General features: G+C 38.7%; 1 protein-coding gene and 1 pseudogene across 1 annotated transcript in view; both read right to left on the reverse strand.

Annotated features, from left to right (window-relative positions):
- LOC103039624 (polyunsaturated fatty acid lipoxygenase ALOX15B-like) overlaps nt 1–23,439 on the reverse strand; it is a 398,882-nt pseudogene that overhangs the window by 184,083 nt on the left and 191,360 nt on the right.
- Nucleotides 1–23,439, reverse strand: part of LOC125782392 (polyunsaturated fatty acid lipoxygenase ALOX15B-like) — a 130,660-nt gene that overhangs the window by 16,073 nt on the left and 91,148 nt on the right. Inside the window, exons 9-11 of the mRNA XM_049466289.1 lie at nt 10,829–10,972; nt 6,831–7,034; nt 2,741–2,827 (exon numbers count right to left, since the gene is read on the reverse strand). Of these exons, the coding sequence (XP_049322246.1) occupies nt 2,741–2,827; nt 6,831–7,034; nt 10,829–10,972 (435 nt within the window). The remainder of the gene's footprint in view (nt 1–2,740; nt 2,828–6,830; nt 7,035–10,828; nt 10,973–23,439) is intronic.

The raw sequence follows: 23,439 nt of genomic DNA on the forward strand, positions 1-23,439 counted from the left end.
ATGCCTTTTTTAAGTTATTTGGCCAAAACTCTGTCAAAGTTTGTGGCATGTCAAAAATATTGAACACACTCATTAACAATGACATTTCAAGCACATGTGCCAAGTATGATATTTATCGCTATTTTCAAACTTAAATGGACAGAAGACAGGAACCTTTGAACCTATCAATACACAAATTTAGATACATACATTTGATCTTGCTGGTCTTTATTTATGAACATCTTTATCCTTCTTGGTCATGCTGGTCAGCCACTTTGGTCATTCTTGTTCTTGCTCCACACACTTTTTTTCAAATTTGCATAATATGCAAAACATACTTTTGAGAACTTGTCCTTGGCTCATTGACCAATCATGACATGTTTGGTGTCAAACAACTCAGCAGAGCATAAGCCTCAATAATTAATTTAAAAAATCTTGAAATTTATAAACAATATGGCTGCCATATGCAAATTAGACCTACCATGGTGCAGCAAAATTTCTTCTAACACTTACAGCTTTTAAATGCTTAACCTGAGATTAATGCCACTTCAGACCTTTGATCATAACATGATTCACAGAGACCCTGTCAGTTTATGTAGACATACACCACAAGGATAACTGTTTCTCTAAAACCATACAAGCTATCAAGCTCAGCCTTGGCAATTATCATATATGGCCCATGTAATAATGGTACACCAAATGAAATTTGGTATGTAACATTTTTAGTTAGTATTTTTTTTATTAAGATCCTGGAGTTGTTTCACCAAATGACCACTAGTGTGCAGCAAGACACCATATTAAACCTGCCCAAATACCCCTAAATTATTCAATGTTGCCACATATTAAGAATAATATGTTGTTCTTATGTCAGCAACACAGCTGTAAACCTGAAGAGCAGCAGTTTCCAGTGAGTATTTGAAGTGTTTAAAGAGAGCTCTGGTGAGTCAGAGCAGAAGCTCCTGTGTTCTGCTAGCTTAGCTAATCTCTGATAGGGGGGAGTTCACCCTGTTGTGTTTAAGTGTAGATGTTTTAAAAGAAAAATGAGGGAAATAAATAACCAGTCAGAGTTATGAAAATGTTCTAACACTTGTAGAAATGCACTAAAGTGATAGTTAATGCTAATCACTAGCCAATGCTGATTGCTAGGTGATGCTAACAGCTAGGAGATGCTAACTGCTAGGAGACGCTAATCACTAGCCAATGCTAACTGTAAGTGGTGCTAACCCCTAGACAATGCTAACCCCTAGACGATGCTAATCGCTAGTGGTTAATTAGTTGAGAAATTCCTGTGATGGCGAGTCACACACATTTAGATCCATATCTTCTGAACCATAAGGCCTATTCTTAAGATTCTTAAGATTCTTTTTTAGACTTGCTAAACTATGTGGCCATGCTCGGACCGTCAATTGCAGCTTGTGGCTATTTGTTTTTGCCTTTAGCAGTTATCCATGTAATTGCCAACTACGACTTGGAACAGTTAGCTGTATTAAGACAAATTCAGAGCACTTGTTCAAATCAGTGTCGGCCATATAAAGATTCAACCGAGCGCATCCAGCTGCTTCCTTTGGCGTTGTTTGGATCAAGTGGAAAGAAAATGAGTGGAAGAAAGACAAACATTTTAAAAGAAGAAGTGTGCACCATGATTGAAAAAGTGTCAAAAAGCAAGCGTGTCGCAACACCAAACAAGCAAAGTGGCAGGAGATCACTAATATGGTAATATGATAAGTGCTGCTAAGAGGTATGTGCACTCAAATTAATATTTTTTTTTCTACACAAAATAAACTCTATGTATTTTAATTAAATGTACAATGTCAATGCAACTGAAATGCATAATAAAATATTGTTTGTTTCCATTACATTAATTTAACATGAGTAATTTCAATAATTAATTTAATGAAGAAATAATGGGGTGCAATATTTTAAATAAAGATTAATACCAATTACTCAATCTGCTTTGTTAAATCAACAATGTATTACAATTTTATCTAGTTTTGAAGCGATGAGTAAGAGCATTAAATTACCACAAGAACAGAATAAGAAATTGAATGTATAAATGAATAGTCTACTCATCATTGCTCAATCTATACTTAGAACAAAAAATGTGCTCCAAAACTAAACGCAGTGGCACGTAGCAAACATCCCAGCGTTCCACTGTGTTTTCATGGGTGACTTAAAAATGCTTTACATTGAAATGCTCAAGTTTAGTGGACAAGACTTATATAAAAAATATAATTTTTATTTAATATGTACACTTTTGGTACAGTGCTGATGAGTCAGCTGAAATTCTGCAACTACTTCAGACCCGGTTTTGCACTAGCTCTGAAGTGGCTGCAGAAATTTAGCTGATTTGCGAGCCATTTTTTTTTGTGAAAAGGGTCGCAAATCGCTTTTGTGAAACAAGCCCCTGTACAAGAAGTCTAGTCGAGAAATTTCCTCACTACTAAATATTCCACTGTCAACTGTCAGTGTAATTATAACAATGTGGAAGCAACTGGGAACAACAGCAACTCACTCTGTCAGTGTAAACTGACAGAGCAGGATCAGATGCTGAAGAGCATACTGTGCAGAGCTCACCAACTTTATGCAGAGTCAAAAACAATAGCCCTCCAAATTTCATGTGGCCTTTAAATCAGTAAAGTGTAGAGAGCTTCATAGAATTGGTTTTCATGTCATAGATACATTCAAGCCTCACATCACCAATGGAAATGCATTGCAGTGAATAATTTTGGCAGTATAGTGTATTTCTCAATAATATTCATACCTTTTCGAAAGTTCCTCCAGGTGAGATCAGCAGGTTTCTGGCCATGATGTTGATCTGCAGTGTGTAGAGAGTGTGGGGCTTCAGGAGCTAAAGGTGGAAAGCAGTGTCATTATTAACATATAACAACATATACATTACTTATTATAAAGTGTCAGTATTTGGACAGTGGCAGAATGTTCATGAATTAGACTCTACATGCCACCACACTGAATTTAAAATGAAACAAATTGGATTTAACTGAAGCATAGACTAACATATTTAATTCAAGGGGCTGAACAAAAATATCCTTTGAAGTATTTAGGAATTACAACCATTTTTATACAAAGCCTCCTCATTTTAAGGTCAAATGTAATTGGACAAATCATCTTAAAAGCTATTTTATAGGCTACATGAGTTATTTTTGCATTAATCCATCATCAGTTAAGCAGGTAAAAGGTGTGGAGTTGAATCCAGGTGTGGCACAATCATCTCCTTCGTCTTCTTTACATTGATGCAGAGGTTGTTCTCTGCACCAACCCTCCAGGTGTTCCACCTCCTGCCTGTAGCTGGACTCATCACTGTTAGTGATGGGACGATACACTTTTTCAGCTCCGAACCGATACCGATATAAAAGTGATATAAAATTGCCGATATCGAAACTTTTAGTTTATGAATAGTACCATGATTTAGGTTACATAATGAGGCTGAAACAGACCACACAGCCCTTTGAAGTGTATACACAAGTGCATTTAATGTAAATGCATTCCAAAGTCATTTATTTGACATACTTTATATGCAAATACACAATAGTTTCTTTCCAAATTAAATGTTTTAATTTGTATGAAATATAAAAAAAAAAAGTTCAATATTAAATACGCTTAATATTAAATTCAGGGCATTTTTTTGCAACGGTTGCGCAGGAGACTTTTATTTTGACAGGTAGCGTAGAGGATTAGCTGCAATAGCTAATGGCTAACTGGCAGTGCTAACTGTATTTCTGAGCTGAATTAATCACTGTTTTTAAATAACTGATTGATTTCTTAGTGTTGGTTAGGGTTGGTAGGATCTGTGGTTTGATATTAGGTGTGGATTTTGGCTGTAGTTCACTCAAGTTAGTTATTTATTACATTCACAATGCCGGAATGCATATGCTAGCCAGGCTAACAGACTGCAGATCTTAATAGAGATGGCTAACGGCTAACTGGCGATGCTAACTGTATTTCCGAACTAAATTAATGACAGATGGGTGTGTTTGTGCTGGTTAGTGTTTATAGATCCTGTAGTTTTATAGGATATGTGGATTATGAATATAATTCACTCCAGTCTGTAGTTAATACCTTTACAACACCAGAATGCAGCTGCTGTCAGTTCAGTGCTAGCTAGGCTAACAGACTGCTGGTGTTAATCTGTTTACCTCTCGGACGCTGACTTTACGTGTACCGTTCTGCTGTACAGCGTTTCCAAAGTTAAAACTCTCCAGATAATTGACTTTTTTGGAGACAAACAGCTGAAGTTTACTCAGGGTTCAGGGTGAACTGTTAAACTGAATAACAGATCAGTGAAGCGTTTTATTTTAACGTTATGGCAGGTTTATTGTCCAGCTGTGGACTGGAATATGGATCGGCCGCATTCGCCTGATATCAGATTTGCCGAATTACGTCAATATCGGCCCCGATACTGATATTGTATCGGATCGGTCCCATCTCTAATCTCTGTTCGTGATGCAGCCAACCACTGCTGTGTCGTCCACAAACTTTACAATATGACAGCCTGAATGGAAAGGTGAGCAGTCAAATGTGAGCAGTGTGAACAGGAGGGGACTCAATACACAGCCCTGAGGGGAGCCAGTGCTGAGGATTAAGGTGGGGGAGGAGCTGGTGTGAATCCTCACAGAATGCAGCCTGTTGGTCAGGACGTCTAGGACCCAGTTGCACAGGGAAGAGCTCCTTCCAAGTGAGGAATCCTTCTGCTCCAGGTGGGTGAGGACAGTGTGGACCATGGAGGAAATGGCATCTTCTCTGGATCGATTCTTCCTGTATGCGTACTGGTGTGGATCCACAGTGACATTGATGGTTGCCTTGATGTGGGTCTGAACCAGTCTTTCAAAGCAGTTTGTGACTATCAGAGAGAGGGCTACTGGCTGGTAGTCATTCAGACCTGTCACTGTGGAGCTCTTGGGGACCGGGATGATGGTGGCAGTCTTCAGGCAAGTGGGGACAGCTGCCTGGATGAGGGAGGCATTAAAGATGTCCGCCAGGACGTCCGAGAGCTGGTCTGCGCAGTCTCTTAGCATCCATCCAGGGATTTTTTCAGGGCCAGCAGCTTTTCGTGGGTTGATCCTCCTCAGTGACCTCCTTACTGCTGGTGTCACGCTGAGGGGCTCCTCTCCTGATGAGTGTGTGAGTCTGGTGCTGGGGGGGTGTCAGGATTCTCAAAGTGGGCGTAGAACTTGTTGAGAGCCTCAGTCAGGGATAGGTCTTTGGAGCTTTGTGCAACCTTGGATTTGTAGTCTGTAATGCACTTGATGCCCTACAACATGCTCTGTGGATCCTGGGAGGATAAATGTCCCTGGATTTTCTGAGCATAAACACCTCTGCATTCAGCCAGGGCTTCTGGTTCTGGTAGCAAGTCACAGCCTTGGTGGTAGTGACATCCTCCGTGCACTTGCGGATGTACCCGAGAACAGCAGATGTGTACTCTTCCAGATCCAGCTCCCCCTCACACTCAGCAGCCTCTCTGAAGACCTGCCAGTCTGTGCAGCCGAAGCAGTCCTGCAGGACAGCGTCGCCATCACTGGGCCACACAGTGATGGTCTTCTGTGTGGGTTTAGAGCATCACAGCGGGTGGGGGGTGGGGGAAGGCTCTGTACGTGTCCCTCACTGGGGTCAGTAGGCATTAGCCTTTAGCCTGGCTAGCACACCGGTGCCTTTCCCACTCTTCAGGCGCCACTCGCACAGCCTCCCCCTGTCCTTTGTTTGCAGCGATGCACTCCCCCATGCCGGAGTGTTGAGGAACTGTAGCCCAGCGTAGCTCGGATATTATTGTCCATAGTTGTTGTTTTACTGACAAAACTGTCCTTAATCCTCAAAAGTTTGGCTCTGCTATAACTAAGTTGGGTTCAGAACCGATGTAAAAACAGCTCAAAACAGGGTGTTTGTTAGGAGCATTAAAAGCCACTGCACTACTGCGCGCCGCCATCATATTCAACTGATGGCGACAGAACAGAAAGGCAAAGAAGTGAAATATTCTGCATTGGCCGAATTAATCATTAGATCCTCACCTGATCAAGCAGAATTTTTACTCGCTTAAGAAAAAAACTAGTCAGAAATTATTTCAAATACAGTTTGGTGGCATGAGGAGCCCAAATCATGAAGAATGTGTAAAAAGCCTCCTGGGGCCGGCTGCTATGCTATGCAGAGTCTATGTATAAACAGTATATGTCTATGACATTATTAATACAAATATGGCGGCGGAGGGAGCTGAAGCTAACATTATGGAATATAATCAGTGTTTTTTAATAAGCTTCTTGTGCACTTAAGTTATTTATGCCTCATTTTAAATGTCAAGGCTCTCCGGATTCTAACAAAGGTATGAAGCTACTTTAAGCCTGGATAACGGTGGAAAAAGTGATTTATCAGGGCAAATTATGCCCCAGTCTGAAGGGTGTTTAGACAAACTGTTAAAATTTCTTGGAACGCTATGGTAGGTGAGAAAGTCATCAAAGGTAAGTATATGATATGATTTGTGAATTATGGCAAAAGTTCACCCCAGTCTTTAGATATTGAGCTCAAAACATCGGCCCAATGCTAGCAGCTGAACTCAGCAGTAAGGACTGGAGGGTGTTAGCTTGAATGCTAACTGTAGTCCAAGAAGAATTCATTCCTGATTTTTGATATCAGAATGATAACCCTGTGCTGGCTAGATATGGTAAGTTCCGCTACATAAAATGCAAATGATACAGGTGTGGTCTGGTTAGACACTGGGTCTTGCCCTGCAGCCCTATAAAAGGCTTTCTGATGCTACTTTGTATAGTGTACCTCTTGGTGAGAGATCATTGGCTGCTGGACATGCTTCTGTGATGCAACTAAAGAGAAACTGTAAAGATGCTCACCTTGTACAGCGGGTGAGCTGATGGCAGGTTACGGAGAGTTGCGATGGTGAAAACCTCGGCCAGCAGGTGAGTACGCAGCAGGTGGAAGTTGAGCTCATGTTCGTGGAATTCTGCATTCCTCACAAAGATCTTTGCCAAGAGCCAATCCCACTCGGAGTCAGTGGGCAGGAAGATGGGGTTGTTTTTATCCGGCTTCTGGTGCAACTGTGAATAATCAGACATGTTTTCAAACTGATCTATAAAGTGTTTCATTTCTGTTAATAACTATAGTAACACAATACAGGAAAATGACAAATCCTGCACCCAGCAACTGGGGTTATATACAGTGCCTTGCGAAAGTATTCACCCCCCTTTACATTTTTCACATTTTGTTACCTCACAACCTGGAATTCAAAGGGAATATTTGAGGGTCAGCATCATTTAATTTAGAGACCATGCATACAACTTTCAACATTTATTTTTTTTTTTATTGTGAAGCAAACAATAAATAGGACAAAATAACTTAAAACATCAGTGTGCATAACTATTCACCCCCATAAGTCAGTACTTTGTAGAGCCACCTTTTGCAGCAATTACAGCTGCAATTCGCTTTGGATAAGTCTCTATGAGCTTGCCACATCTTGCCACTGGAATTTTTGCCCATTCCTCATGGCAAAACCGCTCCAGCTCCTTCAAGTTAGATGGTTTCCGTTGGTGAACAGCAATCTTCAAGTCTGACCACAGATTCTCAATTGGATTAAGGTCTGGGCTTTGACTAGGCCATTCCAAAATGTTTACACGTTTCCTCTTGAACCACTCAAGTGTTGCTTTAGCAGTATGCTTTGGGTCATTGTCCTGTTGGAAGGTAAATCTCTGCCCTAGTCTCAAATCACTGACAGACGTAAACAGGTTTTGCTCAAGAATTTCCCTGTATTTAACACCATCCATCTTCCCCTCGACTCGGACCAGTTTTCCAGTCCCTGCCGCTGAAAAACATGGTGTTCTTGGGGTGATGAGATGTGTTGGGTTTGCGCCAGACATAGCATTTTCCTTGGTGGCCAAAAAGTTCAATTTTGGTCTCATGTGACCACAGTACCTTCCTCCATACAGTTTGGGAGTCTCCCACATGCCTTTTTGCAAACTTAAAACGAGTCTTCCTATTTTTGCCTGTAAGTAAAGTTTTTTTTCTGGCCACTCTTCCATAAAGCCCAACTCTATGGAGTGTATGGCTTATTGTGGTCATATGAACAGATACTCTCTTGGCAGGTTTGTTGTGGTACCATGTTCTTTCCATTTGATGATGATGGATTTGATGGTGCTCCGGGGGATCATCAGAGATTTGGATATTTTTATAACCCAGCCCTGACTTATACTTCTCTACAACTTTATCCCTGACTTGCTTGGAGAGCTCCTTGGTCTTCATGGTGTTGTTTGGTTAGCTTAATGGTGTTGCAGCCTCTGGGGCTTTTCAGAAAAGGTGTGTATATACTGACAGATCATGTGACACTTAGATTGCACACAGGTGGCCTTCATTTCACTAAGCATGACTTCTGAAGGTAATTGGTTGCACCAGAACTTTTTAGGGGCTTCATAACAAAGGGGGTGAATACATATGCACATGCCAAGTTTCAGTTTTTTATTTTCATATTTTCTTTATATACATATTTTTCTAAAACGTAGACTATTTTGTGCAGATGCATCACATTCAATTCAGATAAAAAAAATACATACAGGTTGTAATGGAGTAAAATAGGGAAATAATCCAAGGGGGTGAATACTTTTGCAAGGCACTGTATACACTAGGGCCCATCCTATTCCCTTCCTCTCTACTCTACTCTCCCACTCACTCACCTTTAACTACATGACACTAGCAACATTCCCAACCTAACAGCTAGGTTACTGTAGCCGTTTATGATCTGATCAGCAACATTTAACGAAACGTAAAGGTCCAAAGCCTAACAGCTAATTCACTGTAGAGGTTAGATCGGGCCAAAAAATCCGACCCGACCCAGCCCGAGCCCGAGCCCGTTCTGCCCGACCCAACCCGAACCATAAACTGTCATTATGAGCCCGAGCCCGACCCGACCCATAAACTGGCTGTTTTCGGGTTGATTGAATGAGCAAAATATGAACAGAATTACGTTAATTAACACTGTAACATAGAAGCATACAACTAATATTTAATTAAAATGACTTTTAAGAACAGCTACACACAGTGCTGCAGGTCAAACGCGAAATAGTTCACGTGCGAGAAAGAGAGAGAGACAGAGAGAGAGAGAGAGATTTGCGTGTTCTGGTGTGTGAGCTACTCACAGGTAAAGGTTCTCACATACTGTATCTCCTGTTTCTCTTTTATCCCCTTGTGCTCATATTCTAGTCCCATACATAACTCTGCAGCTCCCGCTTCGCGGACAGAATCAGCACAACACCCCCCGCTGTAGAACTGCGGGAGTGAAAACAGCGCTTATAAATAAATTATTTTTTTCTCTTTCAGTTTCCGTTATTTGGTTCGTTTTCGTTAACAATAATAATTGGTTACTTAGCAACATTGTGATTATCACACCAGAGCTTTATTTAAAAATAAAATATAATTAAAAAACAGATGCCTTCATCTCAGACTATTTTCTGGAGCCCGACCCGACCCGGCCCGAGGAATGTGGTGGTAAATCTCGGCCCGAACCCGATTTCGGGTCGGGCCTCGGGTCAGGTCGGGTTTGCGCAGACAATCTAAGCTCTAATTCACTGTAGTTTTTTATGATCCGATTAGCATCATTTACCCCAAACGTGAAGATCTAACACTTAACAGCTACGTTGCTGTGGCCTTTTATGATTCATTTGGCAACATTTAACGTAAACGTGAAAACCTGACACCTAACGGCTAAGTTGCTGTGGCTGTTTATGATCTGATCAGTTACATTTAACACAAATAGGAACAAATAACTTTCTCTCCACAAATACACTCATCATTCACAAGCTCTTCACAGGGGTCATCAGGTAGACCTCCCGTTGTCATTGTTTCACTGAATTAGGCTCACAACACCTCTGGAATACTCAGCAGTGAATTCAGCCATCACAGACTCCCCTCCCTTTCAAGCTCTACTACATAGTTCATTAAAATATTTTACCCACAATCTTAATACCATACTATTTTAACCGCACACTCACCAAACAGCTCTCTTTAGCTCACGCTAGTTCCCGAATGAACAAGTCATGATCTGTTACTCAGCAAATGTAAACTTTTCATTGTTTGCATGGCAGCTCATGTGGGTTTCATATATATCTATGTTTGCTTGATGTTTGCTTGATACTGGAATGTGTCCATTATCCCAAAAAAATCCACAGTTCAGAAAATACACACTCAAGAGTTGGAGTTACTACTCAGTATAGAGTGAAACTATAATTTTTGTTGTATATTTCTGTTACAATAGTTGTGTCCAGGGTAGTAAACAGCTGTGGTCGGTCTTCTTTTCTGTTGTGACTGGTAGCAGTTCATGTTAGCATTATTTTAACATGAAGGGATTGTTAAAATGCACAACCCTAATATGCGAGTGGTGGTGATAAATTACAAAGTTATGGTAAAAAAAAAAAACCTCACTGAAGCTCAATGATTACCTGTTCATTGGAAAATGTGCTCTGTGTCTGTCTTTTGGGCTCTTCTGGGCTCTAAACTGTCTCCATTTTATAAAACTCACAGCCAATATTACATCCTGTTTTGCACTGTCTCTGTTTATAGAGAGTTTTAGAAAGATTCTGAGGCTTTTTAGGCTGTGTAGCATCTAATGCTGATTCTACTGAACCAGTTAGCTTTCTCACTTTCATGGCTGCAGCACACTGTCTGTCTGCTGTTGTGTGTGTATACCTGGTATCCCGGGGTGTGGAAATAGAACTGAGGAATTGGCAGGGAGCGGGATCAGAATCTAAAGCCCACACTGATTTTGGCTCTGTAACAGACAGTTTAAAGAAAAACATACTGCCTGAAGCTCTGCTGTCAAGATCTGCAAGTGCTTAAAACTACGTACCTGTATAGCGATGGGTTTGAGAGTTTTCTCAGGGGTGCTGTAGAGCAGGCAGAGTGGAGCAGCCAGATACTGCTGTTTCCAATCAATCATACTTCCCTTAAATCCGCTCAGGCGTTTATAATCACAGAGGAAGATATTTCCATTCTGCAGAACAGAAACAAGAATCACAACACGGCTAAAAGTCGCTGGAGAATAGGGTCATTTCATAGTATTGGTTCTTGTGTGTTTTCACTTTCTCATCATCTTTTTCTGCCGAAGTGATATTGCAATCATCGAGAACACATTTACTGAGGACTATGTAGCTTGAAACCTGGCCTAAGTTTTTGAATATAAATTTAATATATTTGAATACATTTATTTAGAACTTATAAACTATGTTTCCCTCTATTTGGAAGGCTCATTAGGACTCACCCTATCACCAGTAATACTCCCAACACTAGGAGGATTAAGACTAGCACATGCGTCCTCTGATACAAGTGAAATCACCACCTCTTTTTTTTTTTCAAAGTGATTCAGGGGCTCCTTTCACTAACGTTGCATTGTGAGTGCAAATATATGCCAGATGCAACGCTTTTCTGTCGCTTTTTATTTAGCGTTTCAAAGAAATGCAATTGCAGAAAATGAGTGCAAATTGCAGCTCGCAGTCAGGCAGAGTTTCATTCACAATCAGACACTCTGTGATCATTCAACTCCACCTGCATGCGCAGCACACAGCACAAGCACATACACATTTAGCGTCTTGATATGAGCTGTAGTAACTTTTAAATAATCAAATCACTATACTGATCCACACATTAGAGAGAATAAAATGTATTCTTTGTCATGGCACAAGCCAATTTGTATATTGTATATTTGATTACAATCAAATTTAAGGTAGGACTTATATTATGTTTAATAATATGGCTTTAAGTGCAGATTTTAATAAATCAATTACGGGATAACCAACAGAAATGTAAAACATGATTTGGTTGAAAAAAGCTACATTTTGTTCTGATTAAAATCTTAGACAATATATAACACATGTAATGTAATATTTTATACTATATACTATACTATACTATACTATACGTTTGGACACACCTTCTTATTCAATGCATTTTCTTTATTTTCATGACTATTTACATTGTAGATTCTCACTGAAGAATTTGCTAACATGAATCAAAGCCCACCCTATAGTGTCTTAGAACAGCATTTGTGGAATTGTTTTTAATCACAAATGAACCTTTTTTCAGTACTTCTGTTTATCATTAGTAACATCCAAGTAAAGGTCACTTTACAACCTAAACATGTTACTCCACATTGTATTTACCGTTGTTAAAACAAATTTTGTGTGCAATGTCTGAATAATATACATATTTGACAAAAACTGATGAGTTATCACCTAATATTTAAAATAATATAACAGATGTGGCTATTATTATTATTATTATTATTACTATTATTATTATGTATTGGCATGTCAGTTCTGTTGTATATTTGTATATTTACATTTACTTCACTCTTAAAAACAACTCTGTAGCTTTGGGTCCTGTGCTTTTTATTTTTTCCACTAAAAGTACTGCTTATGATGGTGATCTTTTATTAAAAGAAAGTAACTTTACTTTTCATAGAGATTTTTGGCAGAGGTTAATATAAAGGTTAGATATCCCAAACCTTCCTAGTCTGTTAGTATCATGAGCTTTTACTGAAGGACCACAAATATTCCATCAGTAAATCCATTCCTCAATAAAGTATGCAAAACAGTATATCAACAATGGATTTCATTTTAACTCAATCATCTCTTCTACCCCTCTAAATAATAAATGAACTATTAAAGTGTGTTAATTTTGCAATACATTCCCAACTCACCTATTAAAAGAAACTACTTTTGCAACATTCTCTTTCTCTTTATACCTTTCTCAAACTTGCTTAAACATTGTCACACTAAGTTGCTGTATAGTTGCTTAAAACATTACAATTACAGTAAAAAAAGAAGAAAAGAAAAACAAAAAACTACAAATGAACAGAAGTCAGGTTAGATCAGTGTTTCTCAACCCTGTTCCTGCATATTCTACTGCATATTCCCACTGTTCTGCATATTCTACAGCTTTCTCTGCTTAAAATGCAGTTAATTAAGTAAGTGGTGGTATGATGTGTTTAACACACTGTTGAATATACATAATGATTAATTTAGGCTCCACAGGGGGCTAAGAGATTTTAACAGATAAACTCAGTAAAGGATTGTTATTAGCTAATCAGTTGGATCTTGTGGAAAACACATAATTGTAGGGCACAGACCAGCTTTAAAAAACTGCTTTAAACTACCAACACAAAGTATTGTACTAAATTCTGGCTATCCACTACATCCAGCTTATAGCTAACTAGTTTAGCTAGCTAAAAGAATTTTCCTTCATTATAGCTTACAGTAAGTACTGCAATTCTAGTCACAGGTCACAATGACAAGTGTAGGACCAGATTATACCCAATTACAACAACCACAATGAGTGTTACCTGATAAGACAATAAGGATAACATAGGACCAGTTAGGTTCGCTCAGGGAGAAATACACATGGAAGAAATGAGACCAGAATTTGTGCAGCAATAAAGTGTATTATAATGTCAGAGAATCAATGCCAGTAGTTAAATAAAACACTGTAACAAAAAATAAATAAATAAAATATAGCCGCAAGCGGCAATCATCGGGTTCAAGCACCAACTTGCACAATGGTGCCTACTGGAGCATTGAATGGTGATGTGTAAGAAGGTCTAATATGATTGGAGATGCCCTGTCACATTTAGAAATTATCAAGTTTTTCACCTGTTATTAATGTTGAGCAGAGGCCTTTCAACCTGATCAGTGCTTAAATTCACATGTAAATCTAGTGAACTTTGTAGGATATTCATTAAGTGAGTTAGAACTAGTCAAAAGGTGTCTACATGTTATTGGTATTGATCAGGTGGCTTCAACCAGAATGTTCACAAAGTGGTATTCAGATTGACCTTTGAACCTTTGCAGAACAAGCTGAAATGTTTGACCAAACAAGTTTAAATTAACACAAAGGAGTGAATGTTCTGATATGACATGTAATTACGAAGTTATTATAAATCTAGTTCTGAATTAAATGGCGCTTCATCAAGCACCAACTGGCACAATGGTGCCTACCAGAGCATAGGATGGTGATGTGTAAGAAGGTCTAACACAATTGGAGACATTCTGTCACATTTAAAATGATCAAAAGTCTTTCACCTGTTATTAATGTTGAGAAGAGGCACAAAGGAGTGAATGTTCTGATATGACATGTAATGTCAAGTTATTCTTAATCTAGTTCTGTATTAAATGGCGCTTCATCAGAGTGATATTGTACAGAGGTCTTTAACATTGTGAGATTACAGCAAATACTGCAGAGTTACAGCAATTTAGGTTAGAAATTCCAAGGACGCACAGATTGCTTGATGCCTGGAGAGTATTGTATGTGAAATTTTCACAAATGTTTTTAATGAACATTTACCTAGAGACTCTACAGTGTGCAGCAAGACTGAAATGGAGGTGATAGGCCAAATATCCAGAGAGTAGTTTCAATATAGCTATTTTCAAACAATTAGCAATTATGAATGAACAAAGCACTTTTTAAACATAGTTGTATTGAGAAATTTGTCAGAGCCACTGTACTAAATATGGCAAAAACAATTAGATGTCAAAATAGTACAGCATGATTGACATATACTCGTTTTTTTGGAACAGCGCCCCCCAGTGGGCAGATTGTTTCAGCACTTTGCAGGTCACTACAGTGTCTCCACCTGAACATAACTGCCAAATATCATCCAGATTGGGCAACATTCAGCCTGCCAAAATGTCTGCTGAATGCTGATTGGCTGATGGTGTTCAGCCATGTTGATTGATTAAGTTGCCCTTTGAACATCCTTTAGAGGCTGTATGATAGATTCTGCATGCAAAGTTTCAACTTGCTAGGTTGCACGGTTGCTGAGAAACAGTGCTCCAAATTTACCTCTTGAAGTGAATGGGGCATATATCCGGAAGGACTAATTTGCATATGGCGGCCATATTGTTTACATATTTCAACTTTGTCTTAATGAATATTGAAGCGCATGCTCTCACGAGTGTTTTGATACCAAACATGCCAGGATTGGTCAAAATTCCTAGGACTAGTTTGCAAAAGTAGGTTTTGCATATTATGCAAATTAGCACAAAATCTATATAGACGGAAGTGCATGGTCCAAATTGGAACGTTGTTGGTATTGACCCAAGGAATCCATCAAAAAAAGAATTTTGAATGTAGGTCTTATGGTTTTTGAGTTATTGAGAAAATTGTGAAAAATGAATTTCCTTGTTTATAGCGCCACCACTTGACCAATCGGTGCCATTTTTGTTGTCCACCGAGATGCACTGATCCTACATCTACCTACCAAGTTTCATTTCTCTATGACTTACGGTTTAGGCTGCACAACTGTTTTTACAGGAGAAAAAGAATAATAATAATAAATATAGCCGCAAGCGGCGATTTACGGGGTTCGAGCGTCACAGGCAAAGAGGCCCCTGGAGGCCAGTTAGGCTTAAAACCTGTTGCTGGTTGACCGTCATCACCAAACTGGATAACCAAGCTGGGTAACCAGCGTGACCATAAAGACCATAATGACAATGCTAGATGAGTGGTGTGAGTAAACTAGTTGAAAAGCATTGATAAATTGAGCTGTAGTGTTCATCAGGTTTTATGTGGTGTCTTGCTGCACTCTAGTGCGCATTTGGTGAAACAACTTCAGTTCTTAAATTCAAAAAACACAAGGCATAAAAAGGGCATATAAATAACCCATATATAGTGTATAAGTTTTGACCTGATAAACATTCTGCCTGTCAAAAGCTTGCTGGAATGTGATTGGCTAATAGTGACCACAAAAGTGTCCATATCAAATTTTCATTTGGTGTACCATTAGTGCATGGGCCATAGATGATAATTGGCAAGGATGACCTTGATAGCTTGTATGGTTGTAGAGAAACAGCTATCGAGCATTGGCTCTGCCCCCTGGGGGTGTATGTCTACTTAAACTCACAGGGTATCTGAGAATCATGTAATGATCAAAGGACTGAAGTGGTATTAATGTCAGGTTAAGCATTCAAAAGTTATAAGTGTTAGAAGACATTTTACTGCACCATGGTAAAACTAATTTGCATATGGCGGCCATATTGTTTATAAATGTAAAGATTTTTTTTAATAATTATTGAGGAGTAAGCTCTGCTGAACAGTTTGACACCAAACATGTCATGATTGGTCAAGGAGGCAAAGACAAGATCTCAAAAGTAGGTTTTGCATATTATGCAAATTAAAAAAAAATTAAGTGTGTGGAGCATAAATAAGAATGACCCAGGTGGCTGAGCAGCATGACCAAGAAGGATAAATATGTTAAATTAAGCAAGACAAAAAAGATTAAATAAGTTCAGCAGAGCTTTAATTTAGAATAATTCAAATGTAGCTGTTTCACCAAATGACCACCAGAGCGCAGCAAGAGACCACATATAACCTGCTGGAAATCTAACACTCTATAAGTAAGACAGAACATTCCCTATCAGTGTGTTTCTATTTATTAAAAAGAGAAGAAAAGTCCGATTGGGCTCCAAATTGGTACTCATGATCAAGTGGTCTGCATATATATGTGTGTAAATTTGTGTGTTGATAGGGTCAAAGGTTCCTGACTTCTGTCCATTTAGGTTTGAAAAAAGCGATAATACAGGCTTATGGGCTACAAAATGGCTGTTGCTCTTTGGCCATATTAGAGGCAAAAAATTTCTGATTTGGCTCAAAATTTGCAATCAAGATCAGATTATCAGTCTATATATGTGTATAAATTTGTGTGTTGATAGGGTCAAAGGTTCCTGTCTTCTGTCCATTTAGGTTGGAAAATAGCGATAAATAGAATAAATTGAAAATAGTTATTTTTTCACTGTAGAGCCTACTGAAGACTTATTTGGCTCATACTTGGCACATGTACTTCAAATGTCATTGTTAATTAGTAGCTTCAACAGTTTTGGCATGTTTTAAACTTTGACAGAGTTTTGGCCAAATAACTCTGAAAAGGCTTTCACGTACATGTTTGATCAAGGTTTATGGGCCTCAAATAGTTAAAATGTCAAGATTTTTTTGATAATTATTTACCTACAGGGTCTCAAGATTGCATCAAGACCAAATTTATTTTGATTGATTAAGGACTTAAAGACAAGTTCGAAAAGAGCAATTTTTACTCTTTTGGCCACTGATGAAAATCTTTGCATTTTTGGTAAACATATGTAATTACAAAGTTGTAAAGGCTACAGCAAAGTATACAACTAAAAAAGAATAACAAGCCTAGGCCACTTGTATCTTTAGATATAACTTATTTTCTGCTATAGCGCCCCCTTGAGGCCAATCAACGCCATATTTTAATGGATGATAGAAGGCCCTGAGATACATGTAGGGTATAAGTATCGTCCTGATTGGTCATTGTTTAGCCTGTCAAAAGCTTGCTGGAATCTGATTGGCTAATAACGATCGCAAAAATTTGCATATCAAATTTTCCTTCTGTAAAACATTAGGACATAGGCCATAGATGATACATGCCAAAGGAGAGCTTCATAGCTTGTACGCTTCCTGAGAAACAGATTTTTAGCTTTGGCTCCGCCCCCTGGGGGCGTATGTCTACACAGATTGACATGCTATCTCAGAATCATGTTGGCATCATAGGTCTAAAGTGGCATTAGTGTCGGTTTAAGCATTCAAAAGTTACAGCTGTTAAAGTAAATTTGGGTGTGCCACGGTAAGATTAATTTGCATATGGCGGCCATATTTTTTGCAAATTTCAAGATTTTTTTAATAATTATTGAGGATGGGACTCTGCTGATTTGTTTGACACCAAACATGTCAGGATTGGTCAATGAGTTTAGGACAAGTTCTCAAAAGTAGGTTTTGCATATTATGCTAAATAGCAAAAAATCTAAGTGGGCGGAGCTTAGTGGTTCTATTGACCTTTTTGATTTGCCATTATCCAAGGAATCATATAATGCAAGAATTTTTGCTCTAGCTATTAGGGCGTAGGAGTTACGGGGCCAAACGCGTTGACCTTCGCCATAGCGCCCCCTTGAGGCCGATCGGGCTCATCTTTTGAATCTGAGTAGCGGTGAGAAGTACTACCATATGACCAAGTCTCAGCCCTGTAGGCCTTACGGTTTCTTCTGCCCAATCACTTCTATGGCAGAAAAAGAATAAGAACTATAATAAATATAGCCGCAAGCGGCGATTTACGGGGTTCGAGGGTTACAGTCAAAGAGGCCCCTGGAGGCCAGTTAGGCTTAAAACATGTTGCTGGTTGACCGGCATCACCAAACTGGATGACCAGCATGGCAAAGGTGTTTGGCCAGTATGACCAAGCTGGATGACCAGCATTGCTATAATGACAAAGCTGAATGACCAGCAGGACCATAATGACCAATGTGAATGACCAGAATTACCTAGCTGGATGGGCAGCATAACCAAGCTAGGTGAACAGCGTGACCATAAAGACCATAATGACAATGCTAGATGAGTGGTGTGAGTAAACTAGTTGAAATGCATTGATAAATTGTGCTGTAGTGTTCAGCAGGTTTTATGTGGTCTCTTGCTGCACTCTAGTGGGCATTCGGAGAGCCTAGCAGTGAGGCATAAAAGGGCACATATCAATAACCAATAATATCAATAATAGTGTATAAGTTTTGACCTGATTAACATTTAGCCTGTCAAAAGCTTACTGGAATGCGATTGGCTTATAGTGACCACAAAAGTGTCCATATCAAATTTTCATTTGGTGTACCATTAGTGCATGGGCCATAGATGATAATTGGCAAGGATGACCTTGATAGCTTGTATGGTTCTAGAGAAACAGCTATCGAGCATTGGCTCCGCCCCCTGGGGGGGTGTATGTCTAATTAAACTGACAGGGTATCTGAGAATCATGTAATGATCAAAGGACTGAAGTGGTATTAGTGTCAGGTTAAGCATTCAAAAGCTATAAGTGTTAAAGAGATTTTACTGCACCATGGTAGAACTCATGTGCATATGGCGGCCATATTGTTTATAAATGTAAAGATTTTTTTAGTAATTATTGAGGAGTAAGCTCTGCTGAACTGTTTGATACCAAACATGTCATGATTGGTCAAGGAGCCAAGGACAAGATCTCAAAAGTAAGTTTTGCATATTATGCAAATAAAAAAAAATTAAGTGGGTGGAACATAAACAAGAATGACCCAGGTGGCTGACTAGCATGACCAAGAAGGATAAAGATCTTCAATTAAGCAAGACAAGCAAGATTAAATAAGTTCAGCAGAGCTTTAATTTAGAATAATTCACCTGTAGCTGTTTCACCAAATGACCACCAGAGCGCAGCAAGAGACCACATATAACCTGCTGGAAATCTATCACTCTATAAGTAAGACAGAACATTCCCTATCAGTGTGTTTCTATTTATTACAAAGAGAGGAAAAGTCCGATTGAGCTCCAAATTGATACTCATGATCAAGTGGTCTGTATATATATGTGTGTAAATTTGTGTGTTGATAGGGTCAAAGGTTCCTGACTTCTGTCCATTTAGGCTTGAAAAAAGCGATAATACAGGCTTATGGCCTACAAAATGGCTGTTGCTCTTTGGCCATATTAGAGGCAAAAAATATCTGATTTGGCTCAAAATTTGCAATCAAGATCACAATATCAGTCTATATATGTATGTAAATTTCTGTGTCAATAGGGTCAAAGGTTCCTGACTTCTGTCCATTTAGGTTTGAAAAAAGCGATAATACAGGCTTGAGGCCTACAAAATCGCTGTAGTTTTCCAGCCGTTGTAGAGGGAAAACATGTCCGATTTGGCTGAAAATTTGCAATCAAGATCAGATTATCAGTCTATATACGTGTATAAATTTGTGTGTTGATAGGGTCAAAGGTTCCTGTCTTCTGTCCATTTAGGTTGGAAAATAGCGATAAATAGAATAAATTGAAAATAGTTAATTTGTCACTGTAGAGCCTACTGAAGACTTATTTGGCTCATACTTGGCACATGTGCTTGAAATGTCATTGTTAATTAGTAGCTTCAACAGTTTTGACCTGTGTAAAACTTTGACAGAGTTTTGGCCAAATAACTCTGAAAAGGCTTTCACGTACAAGTTTGATCAAGGTTTATGGGCCTCAAATAGTTAAAATGTCAAGATTTTTTTGATAATTATTTACCTACAGAGTCTCAAGATTGCATCAAGACCAAATTTGTTTTGATTGATTAAGGACTTAAAGACAAGTTCAAAAAGAGCAATTTTTACTCTTTTGGCCACTGATGAAAATCTTTGCATTTTTGGTAAACATATGTAATTACAAAGTTGTAAAGGCTACAGCAAAGTATACAACTAAAAAAGAATAACAAGCCTAGGCCACTTGTACCTTTAGATATAACTGATTTTCTGCTATAGCGCCCCCTTGAGGCCAATCAACGCCATATTTTAATGGATGATAGAAGGCCCTGAGATACATGTAGGGTATAAGTATCGTCCTGATTGGTCATTGTTTAGCCTGTCAAAAGCTTGCTGGAATCTGATTGGCTAATAACGATCGCAAAAATTTGCATATCAAATTTTCCTTCTGTAAAACATTAGGACATAGGCCATAGATGATACATGCCAAAGGAGAGCTTCATAGCTTGTACGGTTCCTGAGAAACAGATTTTTAGCTTTGGCTCCGCCCCCTGGGGGCGTATGTCTACACAGATTGACGGGCTACCTCAGAATCATGTTGGCATAAAACTTGTAAAGTGGAATTAGTGTAGGTTTAAGCATTCAAAAGTTACAGCTGTTAGAGTAAATTTGGGTGTGCCACGGTAAGATTAATATGCATATGGCGGCCATATTTTTTGCAAATTTCAAGATTTTTTTAATAATTATTGAGGTTGGGACTCTCCTGAGTTGTTTGACACCAAACATGTCAGGATTGGTCAATGAGTTTAGGACAAGTTCTCAAAAGTAGGTTTTGCATATTATGCTAAATAGCAAAAAATCTAAGTGGGCGGAGCTTAGTGGTTCTATTGACCTTTTTGATTTGCCATTAACCAAGGAATCATATAATGCAAGAATTTTTGCTCTAGCTATCAGGGCGTAGGAGTTACGGGGCCAAACGCGTTGACCTTTGCCATAGCGCCCCCTTGAGGCCGATCGGGCTCATCTTTTGAATCTGAGTAGCGGTGAGAAGTACTACCATATGACCAAGTCTCAGCCCTGTAGGCCTTACGGTTTCTTCTGCCCAATCACTTCTATGGCAGAAAAAGAATAAGAATAATAAATATAGCCGCAAGCGGCGATTTACGGGGTTCGAGCGTTACAGGCAAAGAGGCCCCTGGAGGCCAGTTAGGCTTAAAACCTGTTGCTGGTTGACCGTCATCACCAAACTGGATAACCAAGGTGGGTGACTATTATGACCATAAAGACCCAGGTGTTAGACCAGCATGACCATAAAGACCCAGCTGGTTGACCAGCATGACCAAAATACCCAGCTAGTTGACCAGAATGAAAATAAGGACCAAGCTGGTTGACTAGCATGACCATAATAACCATGCTAGATGAGTGATGTGAGTAAACTAGTTGTAAAAAGCATTGATAAATTGAGCTGTAGTGTTCAGCAGGTTTTATGTGGTGTCTTTCTGCACTCTAGTGGGCATTTGGTGAAACAACATCAGTTCTTAAATTGAAAAATACAAACCACATTAATCCTGATGGGAGCCTAGTGGTGAGGCATAAAAAGGCCACATATAAATAACTCACATATGGTGTATACGTTTTTACCTGATTAACATTCAGCCTGTCAAAAGCTTGCTGGAAAGTGATTGGCTAATAGTGACCACAAAAATGTATCAACATTTCCTTTGGTGTACCATTAGTGCATGGGCCATAGATGATAATTGGCAAGGATGACCTTGATAGCTTGTATGGTTCTAGAGAAACAGCTATCGAGCATTGGCTCCGCCCCCTGGGGGTGTATGTCTACTTACACTGACAGGGTATCTGAGAGTCATGTAATGATCAAAGGACTGAAGTGGTATTAGTGTCAGGTTAAGCATTCAAAAGTTATAAGTGTTAAAGACATTTTACTGCACCATGGAAAAACTAATTTGCATATGGCGGCCATATTGTTTATAAATGTAAAGATTTTGTTTAATAATTATTGAGGAGTAAGCTCTGCTGAACTGTTTGACACCAAACATGTCATGATTGGACAAGGAGGCAAAGACAAGTTCTCAAAAGTAGGTTTTGCATATTATGCAAATAAAAAATAAAAAATTGGGTGGAGCATAAACAAGAATGACCCAGGTGGCTGACCAGCATGACCAAGAAGGATACAGATGTTCAATTAAGCAAGACAAGCAAGATTAAATAAGTTCAGCAGAGCTTTTATTTAGAATAAATCAACTGTAACTGTTTCACCAAATGACCACCAGAGCGCAGCAAGAGACCACATATAACCTGCTGGAAATCTATCACTCTATAAGTAAGACAGAACATTCCCTATCAGTGTGTTTCTATTTATTAAAAAGAGAAGAAAAGTCCGATTGGGCTCCAAATTGGTACTCATGATCAAGTGGTCTGTATATACATGTATGTAAATTTGTGTGTTGATAGGGTCAAAGGTTCCTGACTTCTGACCATTTAGGTTTGAAAAAAGTGATAATACAGGCTTATGGCCTACAAAATGGCTGTTGCTCTTTGGCCATATTAGAGGCAAAAAATATCTGATTTGGCTCAAAATTTGCAATCAGGATCACAATATCAGTCTATATATGTACGTCAATTTCTGTGTCAATAGGGTCAAAGGTTCCTGACTTCTGTCCATTTAGATTTGAAAAAAGCGATAATACAGGCTTGAGGCCTACAAAATCGCTGTAGTTTTCCAGCCGTTGTAGAGGCAAAACATGTCCGATTTGGCTGAAAATTTGCAAGATTGCAGATTATCAGTCTATATATGTGTATAAATTTGTGTGTTGATAGGGTGAAAGGTTCCTGTCTTCTGTCCATTTAGGTTGGAAAATAGCGATAAATAGAATAAATTGAAAATAGTTATTTTTTCACTGTAGAGCCTACTGAAGACTTATTTGGCTCATACTTGGCACATGTACTTCAAATGTCATTGTTAATTAGTAGCTTCAACAGTTTTGGCATGTTTTAAACTTTGACAGAGTTTTGGCCAAATAACTCTGAAAAGGCTTTCACGTACATGTTTGATCAAGGTTTATGGGCCTCAAATAGTTAAAATGTCATGATTTTTTTGATAATTATTTACCTACAGGGTCTCAAGATTGCATCAAGACCAAATTTGAATAAGAACTATAATAATAATCAGAACAATTACAATAGGGTTTCTAGCACTACGTGCTCGAACCCCTAATAATAATAATAATAATAATAATAATAAGAATCAGAACAATTACAATAGGGTTTCTAGCACTACGTGCTCGAACCCCTAATAATAATAATAATAATAATAATAATAATAATAATAATCAGAACAATTACAATAGGGTTTCTAGCACTACGTGCTCGAACCCCTAATAATAATAATAATAATCAGAACAATTACAATAGGGTT

This window comes from Astyanax mexicanus, chromosome 17 (assembly GCF_023375975.1).
Source record: "Astyanax mexicanus isolate ESR-SI-001 chromosome 17, AstMex3_surface, whole genome shotgun sequence".
NCBI classification, from domain to species: Eukaryota; Metazoa; Chordata; class Actinopteri; order Characiformes; family Acestrorhamphidae; genus Astyanax; species Astyanax mexicanus.